Source organism: Xyrauchen texanus, chromosome 37 (assembly GCF_025860055.1).
Source record: "Xyrauchen texanus isolate HMW12.3.18 chromosome 37, RBS_HiC_50CHRs, whole genome shotgun sequence".
Taxonomy (NCBI): Eukaryota; Metazoa; Chordata; class Actinopteri; order Cypriniformes; family Catostomidae; genus Xyrauchen; species Xyrauchen texanus.
The window spans coordinates 31,946,453-31,971,879 of NC_068312.1; the positions used below are offsets into that span (position 1 = coordinate 31,946,453).

Below are 25,427 nucleotides of genomic sequence, written 5' to 3' on the forward strand. Positions count from 1 at the left end.
TCGCAGGGTTGGTGGTTCGATTCCTGGCTCACATGCCGAAATGTCCTTGGGCAAGACGCTGAACCCCAAGTTGCTCCCAATGGCAAGCTAGCGCCTTGCATGGCAGCTCTGCCGCCATTGATGTGTGTGTGTGAATGGGTGATTGGGACAGAGTGTAAAGCGCTTTGGTAACCTCTAAGATTTTTAAGATGCTAAAAAATACTTTCTCCTATCCCAACTTAATATACATACACAATTACTAGTATACTATTTGTGGTTGTTTTCCCTGAAAGGTATAAAACACAGTGGCACTATGAAAACTTTGCTTGCTTTGACCAGCCAAACACAGAAATATTGGATCAAGATAGCCTCTTTTCCAACCAATGGAAGAGGCAGTGTGTTCGGTGTTTGATGACACAAGTAGCATAAAAATTATATGCTTGCATTGCAAATTTGGTAATTAATAAAAAATAAATTAAAACAGTATCAGAGATTTTCAATTATACAAAAACATTTATTTTTATGGTACTGAGCTACAGAGAATACATGAAGTCATTTTAATATATACATAAATAAAAAGGTAGAATGATGTAGGAGGAAAAACTCTGTAAAAAATCTACTTACAGTGAATTGAAAGAACAACTTTTTTTCTCCTCATAAACAGTCAAATAATCCTGATCTGGTATTTTAGTAATAAGATACTAACTGAATACTCCTGTGATGGATGTTTAATTGGTGTTCTGTGTGACATGACCTTTCCCAAACCTTTATCAAGACATAAAAATGGAAAAGATAGATAGGCAGAACTGACCAGATATAAATCAAACACTGTTGCTGAAAAAAAAAAAAAAAAAAAAAGAGAAAAAGCAAATTACTCATAAGCAATAAATTACTGCATGTTTGATGAGAAACAAAAACTTATGACCATTCATATGTTTGACTCAAAGCTGTATGATCATTTCTACTTAAATTGATTCAGTAGAAACATTCTGGGCAAAGACAAAGATAGTTCAACCAAGAAATCAAAGCTTCAACAAACAACATCAAATGAAGTTGAAAGAGTCAAATCGTCTCTGTGCTGTAATTACACCGTCATATACAAAATATTTTCTTCTCTTCCTCCAAAAATTAGATAAAGACCATCTACTCCAATCGCCAGATAGTTAAAAATCAACATTCTTGCTGAAATAAAATAAACAAAAAATAAATAAAAAAAATGAGCAGGATCTGTGGAGTAAGCATGTTGCACTGCCGATAAATATGAATCTGGCAACCAGAGAAAAACCATGTCTCTCTTCACCAGGGCTGTGTCATTGCTTAGCTTTTTTGAGAATGGTTCCCACTGCAGAGATGACTGTAGTCTTGGTGCCGCTAGCTGTTGTGGTCACAGAGACGACTCCAGGGAGGGTGGCAGTGGTGGTGAGGAGAGCAGGCTGTGCCAGGGTCACCGGTACTGCTGAGTCCCACTTACTCTTTCTCTTCTGGGCATCTGCTGAAGTTTAAAGGAATAGTTCACCCAAAAATGAAAATCTCACCCTCATGTCATCCCAGATGTGTGTGACTTTCTGTCTTTTGCGGAACACAAACTATTTCTAGAAGAATATTTCAGCTCCATAGGATCATACAACGCAAGTGAATGGGTGCCAAAATTTAGAAGCTCCAAAATTCACATAAGGGAAACATAAAAGAACTCCAGACGACTCTGGTGGTTAAATCCATGTCTTTATAAAGGATATGATTGGTGTGCGCGAGAAACGGATCACTCTTTAAGACCTTTTTCACTATAAATTCTTCTCCCTGCCCAGTCAATCTCCACTTCTCTTTGACATTTTCCTCCACCTGTTTTTGGTGATTCACAGTCTTTATGCATATTGCCCCCTACTAGGCAGGGAGGAGAATTTATGATAAAAATGTTTATCTGTTTCTCACCCACACCTATCATATCGCTTCTGAAGATATGGACATTATGCTCCCTTTATGTGCTTTTTGGAGCTTCAGAATTTTGGCACCTATTCACTTGCATTGGGAGGACCTCCAAACTACAGAGCTGAAATATTCTTAAAAAAAATCTTAATTTGTGTTCTGCAGAAAGAAAATCAAACACATCTGGGATGCCAGGAGGGTAAGTAAATTACGAGGGAATTTCCATTTTTGAGTGAACTATCCCTTTAATGTGTGTTCAACACGCATTAACTGTAACTGTTGATTAGCAGTAGATATTGACGGGTTTGAGTGACATCACTTTATCCTCGCAGCCACCATATTTGTGACCATCAGTGGGAGGAAACAACGTCGGTGAATGGAAAGGAAAAACACCCATGAAAAGATATCAAGAGAAACATAAAAAAATTGCTTTTGATCCATACCAAGGAAGTCCCAGGAAAAGTGTATACAGGTCTCAGGTCAGCACAAATTTTGCCATATTTGACTTTCGCAGACATTTATATACATTTTATCCATGATTCATCCCCGAGAGTCAGATGTATGACACTGTAAACATCTCCCAATCAATAGTTACAAATGTTTTGTTTTCTGGTCTGATTTAATCACAATATTACAAAACATCCGTGATGGTCCCGTCTGCATGAATGTAAGAGCTGCTTTTAACTCATGATAAATACATAGAAAGCAACCAAGGCATATTAGTGTATAAGACTAATATGTTCACATTTTAGTCTCATGATGTAAATAAAGTCTGTCCTTCAAAATCTTATGATATGTTGTTTATTGTTACTTGTATAACATTATTATATACACATTAAATATATAGGAATGTATATTGACATTAAAGTGCTTTTTATTTATTTCAATGTGTTACAATTATTACATTATTATGACATTATTAACATTGTCCTATGTGCATTTCCAGGTTAATTGTATCAGACTTGATTATGTGATAAATAAAATCAACATGTGAACAGATAACTGACATGTCTGAATAAATAAAATAAAAAACAACAAGTGTTTTATCATGCTCTCCCCCTTCACACCTGCTTGACTTTGTTGGAATGAAGCCGTGTCACTCGAAACATATAACTTTATTGAAAGAAAAATAACAATTTGTATTGGTAAGTAAACAGCAGTATCCATTTTTTCAAGATTTATAAATAGAAATAACATTTTGCCAGCTTATGTCACATCCTACAATGCAGCACACTTAAGGTATATAGAATTTTGGACACAAACATGGTGGCGCGGTCATACAGTGACGTCACATGAAACAGGTCAATAAACAAAATAATCAAGTTTTTTTTAAATCAATATGCCTGCTAATCGGTTATTGTAATTTATTATTATAAATAAACAGTTTATTATTATATACCATTAAACAGTAAATCTGAAGGAGGTACTTCTAGCTTGAATTGCTCCGATGGTAGGAATATTCCTCATTGTCTGGGGGCATTATTAACTGTTAATTTTATTACATGTAATTTTTTATAAAAATAATTGCACTGAATTAACATTACTGGCAGTTGTGATCATTTATCAATACGGACTAATACAACTACAGAATAAATGCACAACATAAAGCAAACATTAGTAAGGTGAAGTCTGGAGCCAACGTGGCATTGTACCTGTAGATGAGGCAGTTGTGGTGTTTGTGGTCATGGCCGCCGCATTAGTAATGGTGCCCTTTTTGGTGCCAGTCACAAACTCAATCTAGAGACAAATGAGAGAATACATATGCACAGTAAAAATCAGTGGGCTTGTGGTCTGCCAACACCAACACCCATTACAACCTCAAATCAAATAATTTTTGATTCTGTATAAAGCCGAGTGCCTCAGGGCTCTAACCTTAGTCCTCTCCTTTTTAGCTTTTTCCAGTTTGTCAATCTCCACTTTCTGAGCTTTGGCTGTGAAGACAGCACAAAAATGATCAACAATCAGTGTAGTTAATTCAATCCATATGAGTAGAAATGTCAACCTAATTTAAATGTACCTAGTGCCTCATAATAGGAATCCTCCGACCAGCCATGGGGGTCAAACATGTCCTGTGGAGAAGTAAACGCACAAGGTTCAAAAATCCTCATTCAAAAAATGTGTTCTTACACAAAACATTTTGTTTAGAACTTGCATAACTTGTATATAACAAATCAGTAGTTAAAGGTGAAGTGTGTAATTCTTTCTCCTTTCCCAGCTCAATCTGCCGAGGCAATAAAAAATTAAGTCCCTGTTTAAACACTGGGACTGTGGCGCAATCCATTTTTTTTTTTTTTTTTTTTAAAAAGGGATTTTTTTTCCACTTTTCCCCTTCACCCAATTTGGAAAGCCAATTCCCAATGCCCTTTTAAGTCCTCGTGGTCACGTAGTGACTCATCTCAATCCAGGCGCCGGAAGGATGAATCCCAGCTGACTCCGCATCGGAGACCGTCAACCCGTGCATCTTATCACGTGGCTTGTTGAGCGCATTGCCACGGAGACATCCACCACTGCATCCACGCTCAACTCACCACGTTATAGTGACCACTAGGATTTTACCCCAAGTGACTCTACCCTCCCTAGCAACCGTGCCAATTTGGTTGCTTTGGAGACCTGGCTGGAGTCAAACTTTGTGGCCCTATCAAAACATTACTCTGTTTGACCTCGACCAGCTTGTTCATAGCAACATTGGCTTAACAAATGGAGTTTGGGGTGAGGCTATCTTTTTGTTTGACCAATGGCAGACGAGGACAGAGGGTTTGTAAAAGCTTGTAGGAAAACTATTTTGATAATTGTGTTTGGTGATGCTAATGGTGCAGAAAGTACACACTTCTTTAACCTAAAGCATTTCGTTTTCCGTCAAATCAGCACCTAATGTGGTTTTAAAAGGAAAGTATTATGCTTACTTTTGGATAATTGGTTCCAAGTTCGTCTATGCCACAGAACTGGATTAGCTTCTCATAAATACTGTAAACAAATGCACATGGTTAAGTTGGAAACACATAAAACAATTCCAAAGGTAATGCATTGTGTTATGCCTGGTGTGTCATAAACTATCATTATCTTCAAAAACTATCGTTGTCTACCTTGGGTTGCGGAACTCTTTCTTATTCTGTATGTGGCTGTTTGTGTCAAAGTCTCCATGTTGCTTCCTTTCGTAAAGTTTATATATCTTTTCCTAAAAACAGAAAAGTGACAACAGTAAATTATTTCTACTTATAAAGGTTGATATTTAGTCTTAGTTTTTATATAATACCATTTCAGCCACAGTTTTACATTTTCTGAACACCATGCCCATGCATGTCATTTTATTTCTATGGGGCTCTAGATATGGCTCAGTTCCCTTCTTCAAAGCAAGTCTACAGGGTTTTTGTTTTGCCCATTTTATTGTTCACCATGTTATAACCTTAAAACAGATTTACGTTTCTTAGAAAATATCACAAGTTTTGAGGTAAAAAATAAGACAAATGGTGCAAGACAAGTTATGCGCCAAAGTTAAATACGTAAAGGAATGTCTGAACACAATTTTTGGTTAAAAAATAATATGAATAAAAAAATATTACATATTATTTAATTATTTTTTAGGTAAAAAATATGCAATAATTGTATTACGGAACAAATTCTGATGATCATCTTTTTAATTAACTACTTTAAACCCGGGAACATTAATTTAAGGTTGGGGGTTTGTTCAAATCCCTAACCTCAGCTATGAGCTATAGTTCAGTAATAGTGATGCTAGCCTTAGCACAACTGAATCAATTTTTGTGTCGATCTTAAACTTTTGTCCAGTCTAAAATGTGCATGCTAAAACAAGTAAAAAAACTGCCTAAGTCGTTCTGCTCCAAGTGGTGTGAGACATGAAGAATGAATAAAGTCTTTGTATGGGTGCGAGTTTCTAGAACTAGAGGGTGATTTTTGACAACCAGACTAGAAGGAGCACTTGGAAATGTGCCATGTCCTGCTCCTCGATTTGTTCCCTTGTCACATTCCAAGAATAATAGGCCCTTTTGCTACAAATTCTGAGCAGTCCTTTGTTGACGGTTCACTGATCTCAGTTCATTCATATAAAATGTACTTCATGAGAGCTAGCATGAAGACCAAATCAGATTAGTACGAGGGAATCAGAATAATGTCTGAGTAATGATAGATGCATAGCTGGAGGGACAGGATATTCATCATGACGTGGAAAAGCACATCCCATCTATCAGTACAAGGCTGTATAGTGCTGGAGTGTGAAAACCACACTCGTGTAACTCCTGCCCCAACAGCACAGATAGTGAGAACAAGCCACAAGGAAATAATACGATTATTATAGGAATAGTTCACCCAATCACATTGTCAATATTTACTCACATTATGGCTCATTTCTTCTTTTGTGTTATATGTTAAAAAGGAGTTGGGAAAACACAAGGGTATCATAAAAGACACTTAGCAATGTTAAGGGAGCATCACGCAAAAACAGATGTTAACAGGTGTCATTCTAAAAATTCTCTATTTGTAGCCAGTGTATGTGTATTCTGCAAGTGAAAGCATCAGTGACAAAGGATTGAAATGAAGTGAGTGAGTGATATTCGGCTGGTCATGTTCTCATAATTTTTTAATTATAAACTTAAGAGGGGAAAATTCAACGATTACAGATATGTTGGCCGATATAGTTCATTTTTGAGCTGGAATGAAAACAGACATTTTCTAAGTGGATTGTTCTCCGATTTTGCACCGATATGACTATGCAAAGGTATTCAGAAGGCTGCTTTCCTAAACAAATATTTGTATACATTGTCAATTTGTTTTTAGAAATTAACTGAGAAAATAAAGAATAAATAAAAATACAATAAATAGCTTAATAACATCAGTACTGTATGTTCAGTGTCAGTCAGTTGCTAGCCATTTAAATAAAGAATTAAAAAAATACAATAAATAGATAAATAAACATCAGTACTGTTTAGTATGTCAATTGCTGACCATTTAAATAAAAACACAATAAATAGCTTAATAAACATCAGTACTCTATGATCAGTAATCAAATGTTGACTATATTAATACTGCCAGTCAATTAAGTCAAACTGCCAGGCAGGTTGTAAAACAAGAAGCATTCACACTTGCAGAATCAAGAGATAAACAGCGGCAGTGGCGTTACACCATATTCTGCTATACAAGTATAGGGGAAACTTTCAACAGTGGAAAACCAGACTATAAAATATTACATTTTTAAAATGTAACGACTGGAAATGTTCAGTTGAAGGGGGGTACCAAACTGTGAATCCTGAACAAAACAATTTGGCAAATACATGTTTACACTTTAGCTTCCACTCTGCCGCAAGCAATGAAAGTAGCTGCGTGGTTAGCTAGTTAGCTCATTGTCACTGAGAGTAAAAGATGGACTTTCCAGCATTGCGTCTCACCAAATAGGTAACAACATAACGTAAAATCAACACTCAGACAAAATCCACCACTGCACCACTGTCCGCTGAGCTGCAAAAAGATGCTATGATTTTTACCTTTCAATCTGCTACATTACTGACACCACTTACAAACTATAGCTGGCTAACTTAGCAAACAGATGTGAGCAACATGAGTGACATGGTTGTCAGGGACAGGGTTTCCGTTATATCGGTTAAATTGAAAATGGAAAATTATGGTGTCATTGTTTAACTTTGCAGTATGTATTTCACAAACGAGTTAGCAACTTACCGAGAAGACACCGCTTAACTCTGAACCGCTTAACACCGCACCACTTAACTCCGCCCAGTCTGCAGAGCTACAGCCAGCTCAGCTCTGTAAACAATGGATTCGGAGTGCGCTCTGGTGGACAAACTACGCTATGACACCAATTCAAGCATTGTTTTCAGCATTAAGTGTTCAGAAAAACGTTTTCATATCTGTGCATATCGGTAAACATATACGCCGATACCGATAAGGGGTGAAAGGCTAATATCGGCCGGGCACTACCACGTATTATCTAGTCTCAAATAGCCAGACTTTTGACAACTGGCATAAAGTCTGGTCCACTTTGTATCTTATTCAGGCCAAGAATGGTCCAATTAAACAGGAAACTGTGATTTTGCTGCAATTTAAATTGACAAACTGGGGGATTTTCATGAAACCTGTCAAGGAAATGTCCTGGTCATACTTAATATTAATAAATGAAATTATATATTTTGCATAAAGAAAATGAAACCTACATTTAGGACCATTAAGACATTATGCATTATGTCCGGACCTTGTACTTTTATTATTACCATTGATTTCAATGCCGATTCTCATTAATGTAACAGTAAATATTTTAGGAAATACAACATTTTGATATTCAAAATAATCATTAGTTGCAGCCCTAAAAAAAATTCTTATTTGTTTCTTTAAATTTATAAGTAAATACAACCAAGACAATGTCTTGGCAGGTTTTGTGAGAATAGCCTAACCAACTTTTTTTTTTTTTTTTTTTTTTATACATATAAATATAGAAGTCAAATAGTCTGTCAAAAACGAATAAGTCTAACATAATGGACATAATTCTGCAAACAAAGTAGAATATACAGTTGTGCCTGAGAACATATTATTAATAGCTACTTTGTGTATTTATCACACAATCTGTGATATGCCATGGACATGCCGCATTTGGCTAGACTAACTTCTCTCAGAAAGCAAGCACACTGGCCAAGTGCTGTCAAGATTTCTCTCATTGGACACCATGGCAACAGGTCAAGAACATCTCAAATGGAAAACAGCAGCAATCTTACCTGCAGATGACTGGAACAACGCCCAGGTGGTTCAGGAGGAATTCGGATCTCATCAGGCGACATGTTCCGAACCTTCTCAGAAAACTGTGCTGTAAAGAAAAAAAATTAAATAAAAAAAGTTAAATTTTACACTACAGTATAGAATAGGTAGGCCTATATACTATGTGTATTTAATCTTTTACATATGGGTGCCTGTAAAACAGCTATATATTGCAATGGAGTAATTATAATAAATCAGTATTTGAAACATTTATGGATGTCACATGCTTCTATTTGTGGCTGGTTGCTATGCCGTTGCAGAGGTATTCTGGAGCACATTGCTATGCTGTTATTAGAGTGTTCTGGGAGGTTTCTTATTGGCCTAATGCCAAATAAGCACTCTTCAATGTAAGTATATGATATTCATTCATTTTTTTGCCCATTTATATAATCTGCCCAGTGAAAATCACAAGTCTGATTGCTTGGAAAAGTAATAGCACTCTCCACAACTTTTCACGTGCCAACAAGTCACGTGATTTTAGGTGTCATTCATGTCCGTAAATAGTGTGGGAGTAACCCACCCAAGTTTAATACTTGTGATTAGGGTTTGCTCAAATCCTGACCCAAAGTACGAGCAACAGTAATAGTGATGCTTGAATTGGTACATTAAACAGAACAAGCTTAAAGAAAATACTTCTCCCAACAGTGGAATGAAGCCGAATTTTCTTATTTCTTATTACCCCAAACTAGAAGCACCTATCAGCAGTCTTTTGTTTATCTCTGGATCGAATTACCAAGAAATGGAATTTGTGGTTGCGTATGCATGCTGCACAGTCAACACTATTCAAACCATATTGTTGGAACAGGCCACTGTTGAATTCTCCTTCACCTCACCACCTTTCTCACCCTCTCTCTCTCTCTCTCCTACACAACCCTTCTCCCCCTGAGCAGGATTATTTATATACACTGGCAGCCAAAAGTTTGGAATAATGTACAGATTTTGCTGTTTTGGAAGGAAATTGGTACATTAATTCACCAAAGTGGCATTCAACTGATCACAAAGTACAGTCAGGACATTACTAATGTGAAAAACTGCACCATCACTATTTGAAAAAAGTCATTTTTAATCAAATCTAGACAGGTCCCCATTTCCAGCAGCCATCACTCCAACACCGTATCCTTGAGAAATTATGCTAAATTGCTAATTTGGTACTAGAAAATCACTTGGCATTATTTTTAAACACAGCTGAAAGACATTTGTGTCAAATTAAGCTTAATATTGTCTTTGTGTTTGTTTTTGAGTTGCCACAGTATGCAACAGTCTGGCATGTCATTGTTTTCAAATTGTAATTTTTCATGCTATTAATTTACTGACTATACATTGTGATCAGCCAAATGCCGCTTTGTTGAATAAAAGTACCAATAGGAGCAAAATCTGTACATTACAAACTTTTGGCCACCAGTGTATAGGTGTGTATACATGCGCACACAGCTCAGCCACAACATTTAAACCACCTGCCTAATATTATGTAGGTCACCCTCTTGCCGCCAAAATAACTGCTCCTCACTGGATGTTTTTAGTTTTGGCCCCATTCTGAGTAAATTCTAGAGACTGTTGTGTGTGAAAAAAAGAGATCAGCAGATACTCAAACCAGCCCATCTGGCACAAACAATCATGCCATGGTACAAATTACTGAGATCAAAGTTTTCCCTCAATTATGATAGTTGATGTGAACATTAATGCATGATTTTATGCACTGCTGCCACACAATTGGCTGATTAGATAATAGCATGGATGATTTTGGTGCCAGAGGGGCTGGTTTGAGTATTTCTGTAACTGCTGATCTCTCTAGAACTTACTCAAAATGCTGCCAAAAACAAAAAAAACATCCGGTGAGGAGCAGTTCTGTGGAAGGAAATGCTTGTTGATGAGAGAGGTCAACAGAGAATAGCAAGACTGGTTCGAACTGACAAAGTCTATGGTAACTCAGATAACCACTCTGTACAATTGTGGTGAGAAGAACATCATATCAGAATGCTATTCTGAGATGTGGGTTGGTGCTGTTTTGGTGTCACAAGGGGAACATACACAATATTAGCCAGGTGGTTTTAATGTTGAGGCTGATCGGTGTGTGTATAATATACACACACACACACACACACACACACACACACACACACACACACACACACACACACACACACACACACACACACACGTTGGTGCGGCTATCCTTATGAGGACTCCCCAGAGACATAAGTTTAATACTGTACAAACTGTAGATTCTATCCCCTAACCCTACCCCAAACCTCACAAAAAAAAAACCATTCTGCATTTTTACATTTTCAAAAAAACTAAAACAAAAAAGTATGTTTAAGCGATTTGAATTATGGGGGCAATAGAAATATCCTCATAAATCACATTAATAGCATAATACCCTTGTAATTACCAGTTTGTAACAAAAAAGATCCTCGTAAACAGAACGATAGCCTCATTCAACTTCAGCACATCTTTTTTTCCCATTTCATGAAAGTGAATGGTGACTGAGACTTTTTGTGTTGCATGAAGAAATAAAGTCAAATGGATTTGGAACAACTTAAGGGTGAGTAAAGGATAGAATTTTTGAGTGAACTGTTCATTTAAAAGGAGAATTTTAGCACAGCAGATCTCTTGCCATTATCATTTCTTCTCCATTAGATTAATCATGCATTGTCTGACTGTGACTCATGTCTCTGGCATCTTCAGAGTTCAGTGACCACCAAAACAAGTGTAACCATCTCACACACACACACACACACACAAAAGCCCATATACCCACTCCCATCTCAGAAAGACAGACGAGGGAAAATCTAAACCGAATCTGAAGATCTTCTGTGTCCAAGCACAAAGATAATCTTTAAGAATGTCTGGCAGGAACTTGCTGGTTGTGATCTATTCTAAACTTTTCATATTTTAATAAGAAGGCATAGTGGACTTTTCAGCAACCCACCCAAATAATTCTACAACAAAAATCCTGTGTTTACTGTAACTCCCTGCAACTGTACATTTAATATGTGTCTGGCTCTGACTGCATCACATAGATATGTGGCATTACAAATACAGTTTTAAACAAAAAGGGGAAGTTAAGGTCACTACACACTTCTAGCACAGGCTGAAAGCCTTGTGTTTTTTGTAGTGCACATTTAAGGCTAAAGTAATACCAAAAAGATATTCAATTTGTAGTGTGTAATTTCGGTTCCCTCCTAGTGCAACCAAATGTTATTAATAAAAAAGTGTTTTCATTGTTTTTCATTATTAGAATGTTTCCTGAACACAACCAGACATTGGCCAGACAAACAGATAGTCCTTCTCTAAATCAATCCCCATTAGTTGAGCAAACGATGATGTGTCGGGATGCTCAAAGAAATGTGTTGAAGAATGTTTGGAATATTAAAACACCCTCGATTACAATTTGCATCCTCGATTTATCTATAAGCATAGATAAGACAATCCACATTTTTTTTTTAAATTCTAAGCATGGTTTGTTAATTTGTATCTTTTTTTTTTTTTATTGCTAAGCTTTTAAACATTTTGATTAATTAACTAAATAATCTGTCAATTCCTAATCTAATAAATAATAAATGCCCTAAATTAGATATCTGGAAGAAAATGTTTTACTAATTGATTTGAAAGAAATGACTGATGCTGCAATGCTGCTTGTATAATCAAATTACCGTAAGAGAGGACTACAACAATTCCAACCTGGCACACTCATTTCCTGGGCAGGGACAAGACATATGCACACACACACACCTCAGCCACCTTCTGATAAAGCACATGCACCCTGTTGGGGCACAAATACACACCAATGCCCAAGACTGCTTCCTAACATTGGTCTGGTGCTCTGCACAAAATCAAAGTCACGGTTTGAAAGGATTTTGCACAGCATTTCAGAAGATGGTGAAATTGTAATGTCTGCATGTTACTTTGATACTTACCAACAAGCTCTTGGGGGTCTTTGGTCTCTCCTTCCTGCACGTCCTATCGGAAAAGAAAATAACAAACATACATGAATAATCAGAAATCAAGAATGTGCTGCAATTCAAAATAAGGCTGTTATTTTCAAAACATGTACATCTACATGACAGGAAATGGAAAGATTTAGAGGAACACCGATATGAAGTTTATCCGACAGGACAAAGTCCGTACACGGAAGACAGTCTTTTATTGTGCCACATCTGGTTGGCACACAGATATATTTGATGCACTGCTAGCTATTCAGAAGAGAAAAATAAAAGTGGTCCTATTCTGTAAGATTTAAACATGAAAGACCTCATTTGGGAACCATAAAACAGCAAGTGATGTAATTGGCACAAAGTGTTAAAGCCCTGAATAATAAAATAAAAATGAACAGGGTCCCATATTCACTGCCTGTTCTCCTGTAAACAATCTGAAAGATACAGTCACTCAGCAACAGGATAGCAGATGAAGGAATTATCTAGTAAAAGCGACCAAGTAGAAAATGCGTCTAGGACAGCACATAAAGAGAGAGAGAGAGAGAGATGTGTCTCAGTGAGAGCTAAATCTCCTGTAGCCAAAAGCCCACATCCTAACAACAGTCTTTTCACTTAAAAAAATGCTAAGACAAAACAATGTGGGACATAAAAAGACCTATCCATCTCCACTCAGGAGGAGGACTGAATCAAAAGGTCTTTTCGTTTAGATTAGCCCAAAAAACAGGGATCATAGGTTAATGGACCTGTCCCGGTCCCTGCTTGCACTTTTACATTTTAATATGAATCATATGAATCATTATGTTCAAAATGCCTTCAGAAAACACTTAAAAATAGGGATGCACCAATGTATTAGTCACTGATATGTATCAGCCAATTACTGAATTAAAACCATCGGCATATCAGTTACAAGCATGAAAACGTAAAAAAAAACTAAAAAAAAAACAATGGTTTATTGATAATAGGAACATTTTTGAAAGTGGCACTATTCTATACATAATGAAGGAAACCATCCAAACTGCTTTCACTCACTTTTTGACTTCTGAGATATTGGTATGGTATTCATTAAGGCTGCAGGACTGATTGAGTTAAGATTAAAATTGCAATATAATCTTGAAAGAATACCAAACCTAAAGGCTGCGTTTTAAAATGTAGTAGCGTTGCAGCGCCCTCTACCGGCCTGGACGGCAATATCCATTACACCACTATAGAATATAAAATGGACTTTTGGTTATAACTTTTTTATTTTTCCATGATGTGGTTGACATTTCAGTGGAATTGCCCATCATAACAATTGTATTATCTTATGCAGTACAAACAAGTAAAATGTGAGTTCTGTTGTTTTGAACTGCAAAAATGCTATAGAAGTGAAAATAACCTTTTTTTCACAACAGTTATTACACTATGAAAGTTAGGATTGGAAGTCTCTTATGTTTTTCTATTTATCTTTTATTGTGGCTGGCTCTCTTTAAAATGTTGGCCTGTCATGTGTTCAACAGATCCAATCCATTTTTAATGAGAGTTATTTATTGTTAGAACAAGTAAATAGATTTTGCACCGCTTTGTAGATTTTATAAGCATCATTACTGAGCAAAACTGTGATCTGATGACAAAATAAGGTAAATGGCAAAATATTGGTATCAGCATATAGTTGTTTTTTTTTTAACATTGGTATCAGTCCAAAAATCAAGCAAGCAAGCAAATATTTCGCCCTGGATTTAAAGAGTTCACCCAAAAAAATTTTTTCACTTTCATGCAATTTCATACCTGTATGATATATTATTTTTTCTGTGGAACACAGGAGAATGTTTGAAGAATCCACACACAACTCTTTACTATACAACAGCAGTTCATAATGACCATGTCTGTCAAGCTCCAAAAAGGACAAATAACACCATAAATATATTGTTAAAGAAGACCATATGCTATATTATAGTTTAGTAGAAACAGATCAAAAGCTGGTGTTACTAAGGAGAGGACAGTTATGAATCAGTTACAGAAAAATTCATATTTGAGCAGCATACCCTCAGAAACCAATCACTGCTTTGATCAACATAAGCAAAGGGTATCTATGTACACCTTTTACACTATTTTTTTGTTTTTAATGCCTTGTTAAATCTTTATTTTATATTATATAATATATTGCATAGTGTAAATTGCTATTTGTTTTACAGTTACTTGGCACCTTATATTAATTATATTTTTATTTGTTACTGCTTTTTTACTTTTATTCTTTTTTTCCTTGTCATTACACATTGTGTGTATTGATCCCTTTGTAATATTGTATGTAAACACAATCATGCCAATTAAGTACTTTGAAACGATTATATATATAAAACACACATACATACATACATACATACATACACACACACACACACACACATATTCCAGTTCATCTGAAGCTATACAATAGCTTGTCTGTTTCTCACAAAAAGTTATTGTATAGTGTTCACAACATCTAGAATATAGCACACATGTCATATGGACTAAGTTTATGGTGCTTTAGATTTTCTGAGCCTGACAGATGTGACTAGGAACAGACATGTACAGAAAAGAGCTGTGTAAAGATTCTTAAATTCTTCTTTTACATTCATCTGAATTGCAAGAGAATGTTCTGTGGTAATCTAATGTGATCTGGTAAGCATAAAGAACAGATTTTTCTCTTTGAGGTCAAAAGCTACTATTTTGAAGGAAAAGTAATTTCAAAGCAGGAATAAATTGCAACTGCAGTAATTTGCAACTCTGCTGCATTTATTTAGATTCCAATTAATTTAGATACTTTTTAATTAAACTAATAATGACAAATGGTGCTCTTAAAATACATGCATTAACACAAAATATTCCCTGTTAAGGATTTATGGAAATTTAAATTTTATTTAGATTTATAATAAATGTTAAATATCACTTATAATAAGTATTATGGCATTACTATGTGTTTGAGTACTACCACAATTATTCTTTGAAGTAGGGGTACCATGTATATACTAATAGTGTTATACAACCTTTTTTCTGCCACTGCACACTTTTTACGACGAAAAAGATTCTACGGCACACCACCCAGGGGTCGCTGCCCCCTTCGGGATATCGTGGCACCGTTTTGTAGCCCGTTCTGCATGACACGGCGGCTCATTTCAGCTTAGTCCCGATTCTCCAGATGGCCAGTCCGCCCCTGATCGGCCTCAAAGTGCATCGGCCTACCGGGAAAATGTCTGCTATGCCAGATTACCAATCCAGCCCTGCAAACCACTATCCCACATAGGCTAACCATCGTCAACATTTTTCCTTTTTGAGAACTTGGCCATGTTTTCTGTCCGTCGTAGTGGCATGTTTAATTTCAAACATGTCACTGAAACTTTTTTTTTAATGCATTTATTAATTTTGTGGAATTTGATAATTTTCCACAGCACACCTGACAATCTCTCACTAGTGTGAAATGGCACAGTGGTTGGGAAACACTGTACTTAGTATTTATGTACATGTATTTACCATAGTTACTACAATGACAGTTTCTACAAACACTATATACTACAGTTTATGAATATGGTTATCATATAGTAACATTGTATTACCATCTAATATCATCACAATACGGTACCACTACCGACAATAATTTTTTGTAAGGGTTTAAAAAATATAAGCAAATCTGAAAACTGTTAAGACCCAGGCTTTAAAATGTCAAATGAATTTGAAACATAAATGAAACCTATAAAATACCTTAAGTTAAATGAATAGGTAAGAAAGCACTATGGGCATGCAGTATTGACCTAAAATGACCCTTTCTCTGCAAGTCAAAAACATGTTGTGCCACAGTTGAAGCGAGTCCTTTTTCTCTTGGTTTGAGACCAATCACAACACTGCAGTAAATTGTTGGAGGGCGTGTCTTGGGTTTGTTGCCCTGAACACCTAAGCAGTCAGGGATGGAATATAGGGCAGGGTCAAATACCTTCACATCATCTTGGGCTCGCCCTGAGTCTGACTCCTCATCTTCCTATGAAAACAAAAACGCATAGGGTCACCACAGTCAAAATATCATGGAATGCTGCTGGGTGCACAGACCTCCTTTGAAGCTCACTTTATCAGCTAAAAGTTGTTCTTGTCTGTAGTATTTTGAGTGAGGGTACATATTATTGTAAAACCAAACATGATAATGTTGTAAAAAAACAACATTAACCACCACCATGCACTAACCACCACATGCTCTTAAACATATTCAAGGGCTCCCCCTTGTGGCAAACATGGAAACAACTACGGTGATTTTAAATGTTATAGACAAGAAACAATCATCAGATTTATTAAATTCAACTTGTGAAACGGTCTCATAAAATGCATTTGAATAGCAGGGAAATAATTAATTAAGGGATAGTTCACCCAAAAATGAAAATTATCTCTTTTACTCACTCTTATGCTATCCCAGATGTGTATGACTTTCTTCTGCAGAACACAACATTTTCAGATCTTTAGATCTCAGTTCTATTGGTCCTCACAATGTAAGTGAATGGTGGCCAGAACTCAGAAGCTCCAAAAAGCACATAAAGTTATCATAAAAGTAACCCATTAGACTCTAGTGGTTACATGTATATCTTCTGAAACAATATTATAGGTGTGGGTGAGAAACAGATCAATATTGAAGTCCTTTTTTTTTTTTTTTACTATGAATCTACACCTTTGAGCAGCCCTGACCAGTAGGTGGCTGAATTTTGAAGTGAAACTGTAGATTTAAAGTAAAAAAAGGACTTAAAAATGTATCTGTTTCTCACCCACACCTATCATATCACTTCAGAAGATATGGATTTAATCACTGGAGTCATATGGATCATTTTTAGAATGCCTTGTAATTCTTTGTTTACAAAACTAATGACCATTCAATGCCACGACTGACCAATCAGAATAAAAACAATTCTGCACCTCAAAATATGATAAAACCAGGATATGACTTCTAAACATTTTAAAATGTATATAAATAAGACATCCGCAGTAAACCAAAGTAGAATACACATTCATTGCCACTGAAAAATAGCAAAAAGGTGGAGAAAGTGTAAACTTGTCAAATAATTCTGGGCAAGAGCATTTACATTCAAATCTTGAACTACAATGACAGACTGTTTATGATGCTCAGAACAGAAGACAACAATATGCATTACTTAGCACTGCTAAATTACATCTGTGGGTATGAGAACATTGCCAAAGGCTTTTTGAGTGAAAACATGAAGAGTAAAGTTATGTTAGGTGTGATAAGGAAATTATATTGGAGCAGCATTTAGGGAATTCAAGAAGTTCCCCCAAAAATGCTATTCTCTCAGAATTTACCATTATGCCATCTCAAACTCATATGACTTCCTTTCTTCCATGAAACACAAACAAAGATATGGACCCTTTTCACACTTCCGGGATTGGAACACGGATGTAAACAATTGCAGAGTAAAATTCGATAGCGGAATGTGTCTCCTTCCTGAGCGGTACAATGGCTGCGTTGTCACATGGTGGTTAACCTGCGTACTATTGTTTGTACAGATGAACGTGGTACCTTCAGGCATTTGGAAATTGCTCCCAAGGACGAACCAGACTTGTGGAGGTCTGCAATGTTTTTTCCTGAGTTCTTGGCTGATTTCTTTAAATTTTCCCATGATTCCAAGCAGAGGCACTGAGCTTGAATGTAGGCCTTAAAATACATCCACAGGTACACCTCCAATTAATTACACCTCCTAGCAGAAGCTAATTTGCTAATTGTCTAAAGGCTTGACATACTTTTCTGGAATTTTCCAAGCTACTTAAAGGCACAGTTAATCAAGTGTATGTTTTGACCCACTGGAATTGTGATATTGTCAATTAAAAGTGAAACAATATGTCTGTAAACAATTAATCATGCCATGCACAAAGTAGATGTCTTAAACGACTTTCCAAAACTATAGTTTGTTAATATTAAATCTGTGGAGTGGTTAAATTTGTTTTAATGACTTCAACCAAAGTGTATGTAAGCTTCTGACTTCAACTGTATATCCCTGAAAATATTTTGGTTTGTAGTCCCCAGAAAAAAGAACGTCATAATAGTTTGAGACAGCAAAATACTGAAAATATGATAAAATTATCAATATGGGATGAACTATTCCTTTAAGATGTGGCCATATATTAAATGATCACATTAAAGGGTTGCATTAACATTTTTAATGGAATGAGGAATGAGAATGGAATATTCTGTTCTGACACTTAGAGAAAGCCCCCACACTGAATGTAAAAAAATGTAATTCTCTCTTTATTTACTCACCCTCATGCCATCCCAGATATGTATGACTTTCTTTCTTCTGCTGAACACAAAAAAAAGATTTTTAGAAGAATACTACATTTCTGTAGGTCCATACAATACAAGAGAAAGATGGCCAGAACATTGAAGCTCCAAATAGCACAAAAATGCATCATAAAAGTAATCAATATGACTCCAGTGTTTAAATCCATGACTTCAGAAGTGATACAATAAGTGTGGGTGAGAAACAGGTCAATATTTAAAAACTGTTTTACAATAAAACTCCACTTTCACATTCTTCTTTTGTTTTAGGTCAATTTGCATTCTTCTTGCATATCACCACATACTGGGCAGAATTAATAGTAAAAAAAGGACTTAAATTATCAGTTTCTCACCCAGATCTTTAATTTCACTTCTGAAGAAGTAGGCTAAGTTCGGAACGGCATACTATCCATAATACTCATACAAATTTTGCCATATGCATCTATGGAAAAATAGTATGAGTAGTATGGTGATATGCCATTCCGAACTCAGCCACAGATTTAACCACTGGATTACTTTTAAACTGCTTTTATGTGCTTTTTAGAGCTTTAAAGTTTTGGTACCCATTCACTTGCACTGTTAGGATCAACATAGCTGAAATATTCTTCTAAAAATATTAATTTGTGTTCAGCAGAAGAAAGAACATCAAACACATCTCATCTGGTATAGCATGAGGGTGAGTAAATGATGAGAGAATTTTCATTTTTGGGTGAACTCTCTCTTTAAGGTGAAAAACTGACCGAATTTCTGGCGCTGTCATCACTGTCCTCATTCTCTGAGCCCTTTTCATCTGCTTCCTCCACGCGACTCACGTCATCCACCCCGTAACTGGCCGACACCAATCCGCCATGAGATTCTGATTCTGACAGATACATATGACAAATATTAATACTTATTATCATGCTCTATTTAGGAAGAATATTACACATTGTGATGCACAACTTGGTAACTTCCAGTTGTTGTTATAGTGGTAGATCATCCATAATGATGCATGTATAATATAGCATTTTACATATGCATGTATACCACAAATTTTCACATTTATAGCCAATGCTTAAAAAGACTGACCAGTTGTTTACATCTGTATTCCTTAGTCTCACGTAAGCACATTAAAACATCAGCAAGTTTAATTAATCAATCAACACATCTTACACCTTTACAAATAATTTAACAAGGTAACCATTCTTTTACTCCCAAATACGATGATTGTACAGTGCTTATTAATAGTACTATAACACCATAATTAAAGGGGATCTCTTTAAAACAGTCGAAGAAGCTTTTACAATCTTTTTCCATTTAGATACATTTTCATTTTAAGACAGTGGTGGCTAACACCAAGTTGCTGTAATAACATTTAAGTAACTATGACATTTTGTCGGAAACCATTGTTATAGAGATATAACCAAATCAGCCGTCTTGAATGATTTATAGCAACAATAATCTAACATGTGTAACTGTCTTCTCGTATCTTGACAGAAGGTGACATTTTGCAATTATTTCTTCAATAAGCCTAAGTATATACAATATTGCACAGACATATAAAGCCATTACAGTAGTGACAGGTTTTCACGTGGAAATACTCCATTAATTACTTTAATTATAACTCCAAGCAGCAGACTATCAGGAGAACAGCTATTTGAAGCCACAAAAGAAAAATAATGCACAAAAGTATGTTTTATAAACAATGACCACCGTCATTTGTAAAGAGAGACGCTATGCGCGTCATGTTAGTTGACAGCAATACACACGTGCCACAGTGCCATCAATTTGACTAACACGAAGTGTTTCCCATTTTTCTTTAGTATCATTCCTTTCCGTTCAAAGAGCTCATACCTTGCTCGTCGAATCTGGGTCCGAATCTGGGTCCGAATCTTGCTCTGAATCGTCTCCATAAGCCGCTAGAGAGGAAAGAAGCGCACTCTTTTTACTGCTCGCCATGATCCGCGCTGGCGCACACCGATGACGCTTCTTTCTCTATTTCGTATGCGCATACTGGAAGGTTGCTTACTTGCCCACGTGTCTTACGAATTTCCGGTGTTTGGCCACTAGTGTGCCAGTACGGCATTCACTAAAGTACAGGCAAGTACACGTGAAGACTGCGAGTGTGTGAATGACTTTATATTGCACTTTGGGACACTCATAATCTTAAAGATGTTGGTGCTGGTTGCAATAGCTGTTTTTGTCTTTTCACTCAGCTAAAGACTGATTGTTTTTGGTAGCAGTGAGTGTTATAACCTATTTAAAATAATAAGTAACTGAAGATTTTACCCATCTTTTCATTTACACTACTGTCTTTTGGAAGTGTGTTGTGCTGTAGAAAATAAGTCATTTTTTTTTTAGAATATATTTACTGTGTGAATATAAAATTAATTATTTTTACTCATTTTGATTTGCACATTAAAAAAGGTTTAACTGTAAAATTATGTCACCCATAACTGCTGTAAAATATGAAATATAAGCAATGTCTTTCTACTTTGTTTCTCAATACACTGCATAAAACTTAATTAAAAAAATAAAACTTTATTTTAAAAACCTGTGTTATCCATTAATAGCTACTAATACAAACCATTTAAATTATATACTTTGGCTTGTAATTTATATAAGATGACCCACGACTGCTTTACACAGCTTATCAGTATGTGGTTTCATACAACATATAAAAAGCATTAAAACGTATCTTTTAAATACATAATAATGAGAAAGAACCTGTGGTAGTAGTTGATACATTTTCAATTATAAAACTAAATTTATTAGATCGCGTATTGTATGCCACACTGGCTGATAAAAGACCAAAATGACCAGCGGTATTAGGCAAGAACAAACAAAAATATAGCTGCAAGCAGCGATGATGGGCCCATTGGTCCATTTCCACTCAGTAGCTTTCGGAAAATAAAGCATGATGGACACAGCAGCAATTCAACATTAATGTAAACTTGGACCCTAAACATACAATGTGTAATAGATATATGCCACCATTCCAGTTTGACTTCAACTGCCATGACAACACTAATAAAGCTATCAAGCATCCCTTCAAAATTTTCCATTAGCAGGTAAGAGGACTATTTCAAAGACTGTTGCAAGTGCCACACTTCCTGCTGCCAGTTGGTGGCGCTATGACTGTGACCCACAATAGCCACATCCATGTGATTAACCCCCAAGAAAAAATATACAGCTCAATATTGATCTAAATCACACCATGCAGGCAGAAGATATGAGACACTTCCTGTTTCCTTATTTTTTGCATCTTTGATTTATTTTATCTATCTATCTATCTATCTATCTATCTATCTATCTATCTATCTATCTATCTATCTATCTATCTATCTAAATTTTTAACTGTAATTAAATGTTTTTACTAACTGATTAATTTAACATGGAGAAGTTTTGACATGCCTTGACATTTGTGCTTTTTTCAGTTGCTTAAAAACATATTAATGGCTAAAGTCTGATAACACTGTATTCAGTACAATCTGAGCTGCAATAATATGCAAGCAACATGTGTGTATATGTTTGTATTTTTGAGAAAATAACATTTATGCATTGTGGCAGCGGGGGCGTGGTCAAGCACCCGTCCGGGAGAGAAAAGCGGTAAGGGCACTTATACCTGAGCTAAATTATGTCTAACACCTGTCTCTAATTTCAGTGAGCACGGGGAGAGCGGCATAAAAGGGCAGCCAGAGGGCCTCCAGGGGGAGAGAGATGGCAAGCTAACCCAGTGCGCTTGTATTATATTGTGTATTATTATAAAGTTGGATGTATAATTGTATAAATTACAACGGGCATTAAAGGCTTACCTTGCGGTGAAGACTTGTTTCCTGTCCTCCTTCCTGTGAGGGGTGTTACATGCATGTTTTTTTGTTTTTTTAAACTGTAAGTCATTGAAATAAAACCATATAACACAAACTAAACATTTGTCAACAAGCCTTTTGAGAACTGGATCTTGTTGCCTAGAGTTTTGCTACAAAATTATGTGAAAACCATCCTGATTACTCATTCATACAAAACAATATAGTCATTTAACTTTTGTAAGACACTTTTAGTGTTAGAAAGGCCATATGCGAGGAGGCTTGAATGATCATGAATACTGATGTGATTCACACCTGAGGAGACAAAGACCCTCCCCTGGGAACAGCTTTCTATGTCAGATAAATGCTGTTATTTTCAACTTTCTATTCATCAAAAATCCTGAAAATAATTGTACACAACTGTTTTCAACATTTGATAATAATAATAATAAATGTTTCTTGAGCAGCAAACCAGCATATAATCATTTTAGCCAATCATCAAATATTTTAGCCTATTTTTAAGATGTATCCATTTCAATTTAATAACACATTTCCATCAAATTGTATTGAATAGTCTTGAAGAAAATTGAATAAATAAAACTTAAAAGATTTGTACATTTTATTTTTTTAAAGATTAGGCAATTCTCTCCAGAGACGGAGACGGCTGAAAGAGCACCCTATGTATTTTATTTATTTTACAAAAGCACAAGGAGTGTACACAAATAAAATGAGACCCTTTATAGTTTCTAATGATGTCTTAAACTTATTTGTTTGTCCAAAAATGAGTATTTTAAGTTGTTTTCGCTGTTATGTGGAAAAAATCCAGCAGGACGTGCCGGAGCATCCGTCGACCCCTATAGCTTTAAGAATATGTTGAGGCCTATTATTTTTAGAAGTTGTAAAATGAAGTAAAATGAAGTCATTTTTCTGAAATCTATAAGTTATATTTTATATGTCGTATATACTAGATTGGCATTCAACATTACTTGTTTTAGTCCCTACCTAATGATGTAGCTCCTCCAGTTGCCATGTAGATAAGGCCTCTGTCAAGTGAGAAAATGTATATGATAAATGTAAATAAACATGAGGAAAAAGTAAGTTAATACATTTCCAGCATACAAATTTAAAGTTTAAAGTAATTTAAGTTCAAACTGCAAATTCAAGTTCAAGAAAACATGTTCAAATTTAAGTTCTCAAATTCAAGTTCAAGTCCCAATGGCACATATTTCATTCCATAGAGCCTGCAATGGCAACATGTATAGTGAAAAAGGATTTATGTTTTGCTCTATTTTCACAAAAATTAATACAACAATAATAATCAGAACGTTTCAAATTTTTTAGAGAAAAACCTAATTTTAAAAGTCATTCTTACCAAAGGTTTATAAATATGCCTGCAAACGATATATATCTGCAATAAATTAATGATTTTTTAACATTTTAAATGCACTTGTTTAACAACTTTTGTGAATTTAACAACTCACTTATACCCCATAAACATTTTTAAATTGACAATTCTGTTCCACTAAAAACCTACCTACTGTATAGTAAACATCAGCTCAGTTTTCTCTTCCAATTTTTTTTTCTTTTCATACTGTGCCCTATACTGCACTTAAAAAGCTAAACTGTCATGGACATTAAAATCTCATATTAAAGGAATACCTGCCTCAAAATGATTTAATTTACTCACCCACATTACAGGTGCATTCTGCAGAACACAAAGAAGATTTTTAGAAGAATTAATCAGCTCTTTCGGTTCATACAATGCAAGTGAATAGTGACCAAAACTTTGAAGCTATGAAAAGCACATAAAGGCAGCATAAAAGTAATCCAAAAGACTCAGGTGTCCAGAAACAATCTACTGTAATTGGTTCTGGGTGAAAATAGAGCAAAACATAAATCCTTTTTCACTATAAATGTTGCCATTGCAGGCTCTATGGAATGAAATATGTGCCATTGGGACATGATCTTGAATTTGAGAACTTAAATTTGAACATGTTTTCTTGAACTTGAATTTGCAGTTTGAACTTAAATTACTCTAAACTTTAAATTTGAATGTACATGGCATGAAATATCAGCCTGTTTACCAATTACACTAATTACCTCTGGAGTTTGCATCAAGGCAGAATAAGTAACTTATGCTAGAAAGAGATGTGGCTCTCGTTCAGCATGATCTCACGTTGGAATTTTTTCACAGCGAATACTTCCTAATGTGAACTGTGAGCTATGTTATGATTGGTCAAGAAGGAGTTTGATTAGGTACTGGCTCGATTGCTCTGAGAACCCCTGATGTCTTCATAAAATGTACCCAAATCTGAATATAAATCAATCAAATCAAATCCCTTTATTGTAACTCAACCATATACACAAGTGCAACAGTGGGTACTGCAGTGCATCTACTCCTCATTTACTGCATCAGATTTGCCAGTCTTGCTGTGAGATGTTATCCCACCAAGGCACTTGCAAGTTCCAGGACATTTCTGGGGGGAATGGCCCAAGCCCTCACCCTCTGATATAACAGGTCCCAGACATGCTCAATGGGATTGAGATCCGGGCTCTTCGCTGGCCATGGCAGAACACTTACATTCTGGTGGCTGGTGGCATTGTCATACTGGAGGGTTATGTCAGGATGAGTCTGCAGAAAGGATACCACATGATGAAGGATGATGTCTTTCCTGGAACGCACAGCATTGCGATTGCCTGCAATGACAACAAGCTCAGTCCGATGATGTTGTGACACTCTGCCCCAGACCA

General features: G+C 35.8%; 1 protein-coding gene across 1 annotated transcript; it reads right to left on the reverse strand.

The window, feature by feature from the left end:
• Positions 1-506: 506 nt before the first annotated feature.
• LOC127630539 (SAP30-binding protein-like) lies at positions 507-20,846 on the reverse strand. The gene is made up of 11 exons (XM_052108183.1): positions 20,730-20,846; positions 19,632-19,747; positions 16,555-16,599; positions 12,594-12,636; positions 8,637-8,725; positions 4,986-5,077; positions 4,806-4,866; positions 3,920-3,971; positions 3,775-3,833; positions 3,555-3,639; positions 507-1,468 (listed from the first exon to the last, which is right to left on the reverse strand). The coding sequence occupies exons 1-11, from the start codon at positions 20,827-20,829 to the stop codon at positions 1,290-1,292; spliced, it is 921 nt and encodes a 306-aa protein (XP_051964143.1). The 5' UTR covers positions 20,830-20,846; the 3' UTR covers positions 507-1,289.
• Positions 20,847-25,427: the final 4,581 nt, after the last annotated feature.

Bases quoted from the DNA above. Each gene is read 5' to 3' on its own strand.
- LOC127630539 (XM_052108183.1), bottom strand. From the start codon at position 20,829: ATGGCGAGCAGTAAAAAGAGTGCGCTTCTTTCCTCTCTAGCGGCTTAT. The intron at 8,726-12,593 runs GTAAGTATCAAA...TTTTCTTTACAG, and splicing joins AGACCCCCAAGAGCTTGTTG to CACAGTTTTCTGAGAAGGTT. The intron at 3,834-3,919 runs GTACATTTAAAT...CTGTCTTCACAG, and splicing joins TTCCTATTATGAGGCACTAG to CCAAAGCTCAGAAAGTGGAG.